The 11,166-nt window shown below is 52.0% G+C and overlaps 1 protein-coding gene across 1 annotated transcript in view; it reads right to left on the bottom strand.

Moving 5' to 3' along the window:
* TNR (tenascin R) overlaps positions 1-11,166 on the bottom strand; it is a 64,520-nt gene that overhangs the window by 13,510 nt on the left and 39,844 nt on the right. Inside the window, exons 11-16 of the mRNA XM_006907789.1 lie at positions 10,478-10,597; positions 9,440-9,586; positions 6,854-6,973; positions 4,067-4,210; positions 3,225-3,355; positions 2,164-2,296 (exon numbers count right to left, since the gene is read on the bottom strand). Of these exons, the coding sequence (XP_006907851.1) occupies positions 2,164-2,296; positions 3,225-3,355; positions 4,067-4,210; positions 6,854-6,973; positions 9,440-9,586; positions 10,478-10,597 (795 nt within the window). The remainder of the gene's footprint in view (positions 1-2,163; positions 2,297-3,224; positions 3,356-4,066; positions 4,211-6,853; positions 6,974-9,439; positions 9,587-10,477; positions 10,598-11,166) is intronic.

The raw sequence follows: 11,166 nt of genomic DNA, 5'->3' as shown, positions 1-11,166 counted from the left end.
TGCCAGCTTTTCAGAGTTCTCCTTTCCTAGTTGGTGTTGGTCATGCCCCAGGAGCCCAGCGTCAATCTGAATTTTGTCAAAATAAACACCTAAATAACACCCCGAGGGGCTCCCTGCACTGTCCACCAAGAAATCCACCACCCTGGCCTCCAGATTTCCGTGCATTGTTAACCCTCTGCTTACTGGACCTTGCTCAGACCCAGCTGGGTCTGGGAACCCAGATCCAAACCGTGGCACAGCCCCTGGGGCGGCTGCGTCTCGGAGAGGCCAGTGGCGGGCACAGAGGCCGGTAGATGTTCACACCCCAGGTGGATCTGGAGCGAGGCACAGCTGCAAGATACTGCAGACAGGTCGGGCACATTGTCACACTGCTCACAACCAGTGGCTATGCTGTCACCAGGATGGGAATTAAAAGCTCATACGACACAGAGCAAGCGTTGAAAGCCATGCATTTTGGGGATGAGATGATTACTTTAGACCTAATAAATATGTAAATTTGGAGCACTGTTTATATTTTCTGTCATCTGTGTCCTTTTTATGGGAGAGAAATTCTTAATTCACTGAACAGCTCTGATCCATGGATCTTTGGGTGGTAGCTTGGAAAAGGGGAGCCTGGAGGGCCCGTTAATCACCGTGCCAGCAGCGAAGCACTGAGCAAGAAGAGGGTAGCACCTTGGTCCTTCCATAAGTCCCCCCCACCCCACAAAGGCATAATGACGTCAGCCCCGTAAAGAGATGAGGAGCTCTCTGAGTTCTGCTTGGTAAGGACGCGTCTCAGATTCACATCTCGGTTGAGACCAAGGCTTATTTTTGTTTCTTAATTAAAAAATTGTTTTTTTTCCCCTGATTAATGTGTTCACTGTAGACACTTTGTAAGATATTGAAAAGTATAAAAAAGGAGAAAGAGAGCTCACTCGCAATCTCACCATCTTAAAGAATCATTGGTGACATTTGGTGTGTTTGATCCAGTGTCCCGCTTTGTCATTTAGAACTCGTAGGGGAGGCACCTAGGTAGGGACCGGGGACTTTGCATCACCTCTCTCTGGGGATGGGGTGGGGGGTGGGGATGAGCTCTGGGCATGGGCGAGAATCCAGCACCCTGCTGCTCCGAGACGGCATAGAGACGTGTGTCTAGGGATAAAGGACAGGCTCACATTAGCTCCGCACGTGTGCACAGCCACAGCCCCCGAATGTGGGCTGAGAGAGAATTCGAAGTTTGGACCAGGCGGTCCCACCTTCCAGACTGCAGAGAGGCACGTGGAAAGTGGAAGAAAGGACCGTTCACTGCACAGACCCCAGAGCCGGGACACCTGGGGTCGAATCCCAGCCCTCCCACGTAAGAGCCGTGAAACGCTGGGCGAGTTACCTCCCCACCTGGGCAATTTCTGCATCTGTTAACAGGGATAATAACACATACAGGCTGTCGTGAGGATTAGATTAGATCATACATGTGATACAGTTAGAACAGTGCCGGTCAAATAGCCTCCGAAGGTTAGATACCAGTTTCTTTGCTGTTGTACACATTAGGACACTCTTACCCCTTACGGACATTTCCAAGGATCTTCTGCTGATGCTTGAATGAGGGAAGGTGGGAGAAGACCTTGGTTCAAGTTCTGGCCCTGCTACTCATTAGCCATAAAGTCCTTAGATTTCCATGCACCCATTTCATCATCCGTGAATGGGGACAATGAGGCCTTCCTCGCCTGTCGCTGTAAGGACTGAGCAGAGCCCACAGCACCCAGAAGTGCTTTGTATACGGAGAAGAAGCCTCGCTTCGCTGCTGAGGGCTCGCTGCTGCCGCTTTTCCTAGGCGACTCTCCGATTACGGGCAGCAGAGGAAGGAGGGAAGGACAGACTCTGCTGGAAAGAGACCTGCAGAAAACCTGAACGGGAGCCTGATGTCCTTACTTGGCGCACGTCATCGGGCCAGGTGGCCCGATGGGGATTTGTGCCCGCTGGCTCCTGTGGGTGTAAGAGGCTTCCCAGCAGGGCCTCGGAGCGGGGGAGGGGAAGGCAAGTGTGGAGGAAGCAATTACTTTCCTTCGCAGGAAAAGGCAATTGAGTTTCTATGACGGGCTCCTCCCCGGCCAAGTCTCAGCAGAGGCCGCTAGGGAGCCAACCGTCATGCACGGGAGGAGAAGAACGTGCAGGCCAGTCTCTCACCTGTGGTGAAGGCCGTGGAGGTGACGCTGCTCCTGGCCGCGTCCTGGGCCGCCTGCAGGAGCACTGTGTAGTCCGTGCTCTCGGACAGGCCCTCCAGTCGGATCCACGTGTCCTCCGCCTCCACGATCAGCTCCTGCAGACGGAGCCGGAGGAGGGGAGGTAGGAGGGAGGGGTGGGATGAGTGGGCAGTGGAGGTGGGAGGTGCCAGTCCCGCGGCCAGCAGGGCCAGTGTGGCCATGGCTGTTGCCCTCCTCTCTTCCCTCAATAAGGAGAAAGTCGAACCAATAGGCGGAGAGGGCAGCCCCTACCCCAGAAGCATGTGGGGTAAGCGCTAAGCGCAGGCACCTGGAGAACCGAATCCGGTGCTTTTCGTGCTTTTCAAATTGCACTGGGCCGACCGGAGGGCCCAAGGGCCTAGGGGGCGGAACCCCAGGCCTCCCTACCCCGCCATGCAGCAGACCAGCTCAGCTTAAAGCTACTTTGCATATTCAACTTCTTAATACGATTGCACTTGAAAAAGCATTCTGCTGCTGCCCCACCTTTGACAACCAGTGCTGTTTCAACTGATCACATTAAGCAGAGACTTGTCATCTCTTTATACTGTAGGCTGTAGATGTTGCCTTTATAATGCTCATCAAGGGGCATAAAAGGCTGTAGAATGCCAGGAGTGCCTGCCCCTCCTGCTCCTTCTTGTTTGGTTTCCAGCTCATGTTTGTTGCCCCTGCTGGTGAGACCCCCTCCCAGTACCACGGACTCAGAGAGGCTTGGGAGTTTGCAATGTGCTTTGCATCATCGCAATGGAAGCACCTCCACAGCCCAGGGAAGTAGCAGGGGTAGATACCCCATTAACTAGAGAAGAAGCGAAGGCTCAGAGAGGTTCAGTGTTTTTGCCTCAACTTGTACGGACAGTAATGGCGGAGCCAGGACTAGCTCCCCAATGTCCAGCTGGCAGACTAGGGCCCTTTCATCCACTGCGTGCTGCGTATCCGTCGTGGGAAACCAAGGTTGTTCCCGTGGACAGCTCGGCAGAAACGGTCTTCTCCTTTACAGAGAAGTCTCACCTTGCGGCTCCCGTCCGTGGATTTGTAGGTCAAGACGTAGTTCTCGATCTCTGCTCTGGGAGGCTGCCAGGAGATCAGAGCACTTTGTCTGGTGATGTCACTGGCTGTCAGGTTTGCAGGAGGGTCCAGGACTGCGGAGGAGAGAATGCCAGGAGTGCCTGCCCCTCCTGCCCCTTCCTGTTTGATTCCAGGCACGGGTGTCTATGTGCCCACCCGTGTGGTGTCTGGGCCGCTCACACGCTGCCCCCGCCCCCGCATTCTAGCTGGGACGGGAGCAGAGAGGGACACTCCTAGGTCAGAAGATAATCCTTCAGTGTCATAATCGTTCATGTAGCTATTTTCCCCTTCCCTCACCTGGACCTCTGGGTCTAGCGGTGACATCATCCAATCTGACCTTTTATCTGAAACCATGACCTTGCTGCGCCTGCGTGTCCTTGGGTTCGCGTTTGCACTTACAACCTTCTCACATTGATACCTTTGTCTGCTGTTCTCTCGGCCGTGACCCTACCCAGCAACTCTCCCCCCGACATCAAGCCCTCTGATGATATCCATCAGACTTTCGAAGCCGGATGCATTTCCGGTACTGGCCTGTGTTGGCCTGGTTCTACTGCTGTCACCAGACCCAGGAGGAGAGCAGCAAACAGACGTGTGTCCGCTGGCCGAGAGCCACGGCTCACTTTCACTGGTATTCGGGCTTCAGTCGGCTCAAATAAGAATAGCTCAGAGCTGCAACTGTCCCGAACTGATAGGCTGTGATCTCATCGACCCCATGGAAGCTGGTCATTTTCAGCATCCACAAGAACCTCCAGGGGTGCCGGGTGTGGAGCTGAGCATGTACTCACGGGTAGAGAAGTTGGTGCTGACGGTGCCGCTGGTCAGAGGCCCGCTGGCGGCGTACACGGTGACAGTGTAGTGGGTACCAGGAAGCAGGTCGATAAGCTGGAATTCCTCACTGCCTCCGTCAACCAGGATGGTCTCTCCGGCAACTAGGGTCAGAGGAATAAGGACCAAATAAGGTTATTAAGCAACTTCGGAAGATATTTCACGAGGATTCGATACTTGAGAATTTTGGAAAAAGATCATTTAGAGGTTATTTAGCTTGGCATTTTACTCCACGCAAGGATCTCCTCTTGTTTTGCATCTTAACTGAGAAAAACGTTCCTCGTTCGGAGGTCGAGTTGTCTTCTCTGTAACTTCTACCCAGGCCTTTGGAGTTGCAAAGAATAAGCCGTATTGTTTGTTTACACGATTCCTCCCTCCCCAGTCGAGTCTTCTTTTCACTAGACTGAGAAAATCCAGACCCCAACCCTTGCTGCATGTATGAGGCCGACGGTCTGAAGCGGTTACAACCCTGGCTTCCTCTCTCTAGACCCGGATCGGTTTATCAGTGTCCCTGATGAGATGCGGAGTTCGGAAGAGAGCTGAGGGCATCAGTGGGACAACCAGGATCGGCCCCCACGTTTATTCGTGCCCATTACATTAATTCACCGGGTTTTGAGACAGTCGTGTGACGATGTTGTCACAAGCGGAGATTGTTACTAATCAAAGACCTCGTCTACGACCGCCTCCAACCCAGCCTTGTGCAGGTGACCTTTTGCACCTTCGGGCAGAGCTCTGCGTTCATTTCTAGTGCATTTTGCCTTGTTGATTGGATCGCTGTTTTGGTTCGTTAAAATATATTGGAATTTGGATTCTACCGATGACAGTTTTGTTTTATATACAAATTTGGTAGGCTCGTCTTCTCTGTCTTCATTCAAGCTGTTGATAAAACTGTTCATTAGATCAGGGCCAAGCCCTCTCGTGTGTTCTCAGAATACTCCTGAGTCATTTGGCATTTAATGAAGTTCACCAGGCGCTTCTTCAAACCCGGTGGAACCTGAGGTGCCAAGTTTCTAGTGGTGGAAAGGCATGGAGGGGCGTGCTAGCGAGGTAAGACCTAAGCTCTTCTTTGCAACATTCTGCCATTAGTCACTGCTGCAGCCGCATCAAACTAGGGTGACTCCTCACACCTCACGTGCTCTCTCACATCTCTACGAAAGCAAACAGACATCTCTTTTTCTTGAAATTCTCCTATTCTCTTTATCTTCCCCTTGACACCCTGATCTCGGTCGCCGTGGCCCATCGGATGTGGCCCGAGGTGTTTCGCTCTCACCTACGTCATGACTGCTCACGTGGAGTCGTAACTTTTTACCCGTCTGCATCATCGCTAGGCGTGGTTCTGCGAATCTGTGTGTTTTGTCTCTGAATCCTTATAGCCTATTAGGGTATATGGCACGTGGGAGGGCATCCAAAGAACTTGTTGAATGAATGACAGGTAATCGCTATAATGGAAGTGTGTCCTTCTGTATCTGGCTGCCTTAGGGGAATAACGGAAGCTTTGGCAGAGGAGAGGGGGTTGAAACTGAGACTTGAAGGGTGGGTTTTCTGGGCAGAAAGTGGGAAGAGGATTTCCTGGTGGAGGAAGCAGCAGGTGCAGGTGCACGGTGGCTGGAGAAGGCACGGCGAGAAGTAAGAAATCATGGTGGGCAAGGAGGGGTGGCAGGCGTTGACATGGACTGTGCAGGCACGAGAGGGGTTAGGACGCCTCCACGGGGCTGAGCAGGGTCATTCAGTCGGCTACAGTTCTACGTAACTCCAAATATGCCCCATCATTTATTTTTCCATCTAAGTGATAAGTAGGGGGTTTTCTAATGCTTTGGCGCTAGCAGATTTGCCAATAAAAAACAAGGACATAAAGTGGTTTTGGTAAAACGTATTCTTAGGGAACCTGGGCTGGTATGTAGTAATCTCTGATTGTTTTTCCAATTTGTTTAATAGTCTGTTTTGGTTTTCAATTTCCCAAGTTTTGACAATCAATTTATTTCTTAGGTTACAGAATTGGCTAGCTCTTAATTTTGACAATTAAGACATATGCCTGCCTTCTGTCTCCTGGTGCCTGTGCTTCAGATTCCCGAATATAACCCATGACGATTCTGTGACCACACGTGTAGCTTAGGCAGGGGAATCATTTTCGTGGGCTTGGAGGCTTGGACTGCCCAACACGATTTTGCTTGGGCTTCTCTATTCAACTTCAAACAGTGGAAGGTGAACAATCATGGCGAAGAAGCTGCTGAAACTCAAGATTTACGCTGTCTCAGCATTTGGGGCTGGATATGGGTAGTGAAGGCTAAAGCAATAGAAGAGTCTAGTAATTCTGGATCCTTTGTCACCTGTTATCCTGTGTTATCTGCTCTAAGCACTAGCCTGTAACTTTAGTGTTTTTCTTGCTCTGTAAATATCTAGAGGAGTCGGCTTCCTTTCTCATAGCAGTTTGGGGCCAAGTCTTAGCTCAGTTCTGAGTTTATCTGCCTAGTGCGATTTCTCTGATTTTGTATTTGACCTTAGTTGTGGGCCCTTCCTGCACCTTTCAGATCTAGCTTTCTCGATTCCCATAGGTGATACAATTTGCGGAATTTGGGGATATCTTAGGGCAGGAAATTTCTAATTTGTGCCTCCGACTGACAAAATATTTTAATTTTTATGCTATATTCATCTCCAACCCCCACTAGACCCACCTGCCCAACGTGCAGGCCTGCAGACACCCACCTACAGACACCCACCTGCCCGACGTGCGGCCGGCAGACACCCACCTGCGAAGTGTGTGAGAATAATGACGTAGTTCTCCACGTCGCCCGCGGGTGCCTTCCACCGCAGCAGAGCTTCCGTCGGAGTGATGTTGGTGGCAGTCAGATCCACAGGGCTGTCCATGGCTGAAACAGAACAGGGGACTATCAGGTAAAGGCAGGAGCCACTGCAGCATGGAAGCGCAGCGAGTGAGCGCCTGTAGTTTACCCACGGTGCTTGGCTGCTGCTGTGCCCTACGGAATGATGAAGTGAGCGCAGATCACTTTCCTTTCTCCCCGTCTGGTTCCTTCAGCCCCTCCTCTTCTCTCTATCTTCCTTCCTCTCAAGTACCCAGTTCTTCCCAGATCTTCTTTTTACCTAATTCATTAACTTCCTATGTGCAGAGTGCCATCAGGTGCTATGGGGGATTCCGAGGTAGGGCCGTGTGTTCCAGACATTTAAACCCAGATGGAAAAACTAAGAACATGTAGAAATTGTCCTATGTCTTTAGTCGATGGGGCAATATGCTTCTCGGGCTACTCGTACTTCCCCTCGTGTTGGGGGCGTGGCTTCTGGATGATCTGTCGAGTGTGATGGGAGCTCCTGAAGGCAGAGAAGCTCCAGGGCCTACGAGTTACACGGCTCTCATGAACGCTTGTGCAATGACTGCATGGGACTCAGGCTGCCCTAACGTCCTATCTGACTACCGAATTCTTGCTTCGCCGCTCACAAGGCTTACTGTGCACCGAGTCCCGGTACCCTTCGCGTGGCACAGAGATGGCTCGTCACGAGACCACGTTCCTATTCTTACTTGCCCACGCCCTTGCCTTTGTTTTACTGCTGTGCCTTCCTTCCATAAAGTTGGGATTTATTTTAGAAATGGATGTTATTATAATAGCTTAGGTATCAGCTCAACCCAAGTGTTATGTGATTTACTTTGGGGACCAGGATGTGCTGTTGATTGAGCCCTGTTCACCAATCCAAGATTTTTTGATCACTCGCCTATCTCTGCCCCTCCCCTAGAAAATATTCTACAGCCAGAGAAGATTTTCACAATTTTAAAATCCGAATTGTATCCATAATCTGTGCCTTCAGTGAACTCTTCAAACGGAGACTTACGAGAAGAAAAGTCTTGTAAAACTACAATTAGCTGGATCTCTTTGAAACTGAGCACGAGACTCTGAAGAAGACTCATTTCCAAAGGCTGTACAATCATCAACCTCACGTGAAAACAGCAACAAAATAAGACAATTCTGAGAGAAATCTGGTTATCGGAAGTTGCCGAGATGGCTCTCCGGAACCACGGGAGGGTGGTTTGGGTTGGTGCGTGGTTGAATGTCTCCTTCAGAGATCCCTGTTGCTTATCACCAAGAACCTGAGCGAGGAGCTTTTTGACCCAAGTCTCTGCTCTCTATCATCTTGGGAGGTGGGGGAGGGGACTCTTGAAATCCATTTTACTGTCCTCAGGGAGAAAAAGCCTAATTTTTTTAATCATGAATTTCTAAGACTTTCAGAAAGGTGTGACGAGGACGTCTTTGGACTCATTAGGCATCACTCCGGGTCACTATTTCTTCATATTTTAATGGTCACAGATCATTTGATAACAGGGGTAAGACTGAACCAAAAACATGGCTAGGTTATCTGTCGTCACAGGCCTGGAAGGAGGAAAGGGACCATCCGAATATGCTGCGGTGTCTCTAGAAGGATCACGTTTTGAGTTTCTGAAGGAAAGTTTCCTGGGCCGTGGCCCTAGAGATGCCGACTTTGTACCGCGAGAGGGTCTCACAGCAGCAAGAGACTCTAAGGTACATTTCCCTCCTTCAGGGCTGAGGAAAGTCAGTGACCTCAGGACACCCAGGTTCTGCTGATGAGGCAAGCTGAATGGTTTCCCACGTGATGGGAACGATGGCTTAGCTAGGGGGTGAGGTCTGGAAGTTGGGGACAGAAAACTTTGGCTGTCCCCTCTGGTGCCTCCTACAGCAAATCCGTCCCAGTTCTGCAGGGCGGGCTGGCTGAGGGGCCAGAGAAGGGGGGTGGGCAGAGGAGCTGCTGCAAGAGCCCGGTCCTCGGCCCGTCCGAGGGGCTCATTTTCCAGAGGAAGGCCACCCCCCTCCTCCAACCTGGAGCATGAAGCAAGAGCAAACGCAGCTACTTGGCGGCCCGGGGCCATATTCGATGGACAGTTTCATGACCCCGACGGTTGTTACTGGAATAACCACCCTTTCCCTCTCTGAGATGACATTTCCCTCTCTGAGTTTTTTTAGAACTTGAATGGTAGGGTTCAGACATCTGTTCTGAAACTCGCTTCCATCACGGGTCTTTGAAAGATCTCTTTCCATATTAGAAGTTCCATAAAAATTCCCACCCGGGCCCAGTCAGACTGCTGGAGGGTGATTCTCGAAATTCGTGGCAACAGAGAGAACTATCAGGTGGGGAGAAGCCGCAGCTTGCTCTGCCTGACGTGGGGGGTCAGAGGGGCACCCAGGAAGGGAGCCGCCGGGCCCAGGACCGGTGTCCCCTGTGCTAGCCGCTCTCTCTCTCTTTGCCTCTTCGGCTGGTGCGGGTCCTCGGCCAGGATCCCGACTTGGCCCGCGACAGGGAGTCGCACCCACCTGTGTGCACGAGGGTGCAGGTGCGCTCGCTCTCCTCCCTGCCCCGCACGCTGTTGAGGCTGATTTCATATTCGGTAGCTGGGTACAGCTTGGCGATGGTGAATTCTCTCACGGTGTTGGGCACCACTGAGCTGTCCAGCCGTCCCACTAAGGAAGAGAACCCACAGTTAAGAGTCTAGCGGGCCCCTCATCGACGCAGATCGTGGCATGGCGCATGCGAAGTCATGGTGGTTTTACAGCCAAGAGCCCCCAGCGGCACGCGGTGACGAGGCACGGGTGACTGACTGCAGGGCCCCGTGCTCAGTGGGGAGTGAAGTGAGGGGGGTCACGGACGGATGGGGAACATTGGAGCTTGAAGAGACCTTGGCAGGCTGGTTCCACCCCCTCGTTTAACAGGCTCCATGGAGCAAAGGAAAAAGAATGACTTATTAGGTGGTTTTGTAACGGGCCGTGTAGAGGGTGTGGCTGGCTGCAAAGAGGGCTTCACACAGGCCAGAGACGCGGAGCCTGAAAACTCCCCACCCCTCACTGGGAGCGGCTCTGTGCCCCTCTTCACTACACTGACAACGCCACGTGCCCCGGTGAGGACCGGCAGGATGCAGGCGAGGTCTGGGCCAGCTCCCTGTGACTCATGACTCGGATGAGTGGCAGAAATAAGTCCCCGTGGTGCCTCCAAGGCTACGTCTGGCTCTGCGGGGTCTTGAGACATGCCCCAGGGCTGCAGCCTTGGAACTGCTCTCTCGGGAAAGTGCCCGTGACCCTGGCTCTTGGCAGATCCTTCTAGGGCTCTTTGGTCCTCCCTGCGCTGCCCAGATAACCATGACCAGTCACCTCCGCCGGGCTCGTAATCAAGCCTTTTGCGAGCGGAGCTGGTGAGGGCGGGGATCACTGGCTGCTCCTCCTCTTCCCCACTCCCGTTCTGATGGAGCGTGCCACAGAGAGGGGGCGATGGCCTCCGAGACGCGCTCGTTTCCCCACAACGACCTTCGCCCGGCTCCAGATCTCGTTCGTCCTCACGACATCGAACAATTTTGTTACCTTGTGTTGGCCGATACGATACTCGGTAGTAATCAAAAGGTGCGACGGGCGGGCTCCAGGAGACCACGACTGAGTCCTTGGTCACGTTGCTGATCGTGATGTCTTTAGGCGGATCGATTCCTTCGAAGACCCGGGTAGTTGTGAGAAAAAGGACAAAAAGCACAGTGTGAAAAAGGAACTTCTGCCCCTGGTTTTATGTGGACCAAGAGCTAACGGCGTCCTAGGGGCCGATACGCCTGTACTGGAATGCAGCGTCCTTAACAGCGTGGTCGGGCTGCAGTCTCACCTGTAATCTCATAGGTATGGCCCAAGCCACACTCACGAAGGATGTTTCAACACCATGAAGTCAAGCTGGCAAGGTCTGTGCCTGTGCAGCAACTGTTACCTGCCCGAAAGTGAACTGGGAACCTTCCCTTCAGTTTGTAGGTTTTGTTCTGAACCGGGAGTCACATGGCTATTTTATCTTGGGCAAACCCCACTTCTCGACACGCTTGGCTCTGTCTCTATCTCTTATTTCCTTGGTTCAATTTGGTTCAATTTGGTAAAACTACATATCGACTGTAGAGAGATTTCAGAGCACGAGTCCAGAACAAATCCATTCTCCTGAGCTGTATTTCACTTTGACTGTGTACCTTTTTTTTTTTTTTTTTTTTTTTTTTGTTGGGGGATTCAAGACAACAAAAGAGGGG

The sequence above is a fragment of the Pteropus alecto genome, unplaced genomic scaffold (genome assembly GCF_000325575.1).
Source record: "Pteropus alecto unplaced genomic scaffold, ASM32557v1 scaffold101, whole genome shotgun sequence".
Lineage (NCBI taxonomy): Eukaryota > Metazoa > Chordata > Mammalia > Chiroptera > Pteropodidae > Pteropus > Pteropus alecto.
The sequence above is the reverse complement of the archived record's forward strand: the minus strand, read 5'-3'. Positions and strand labels throughout refer to the sequence as shown.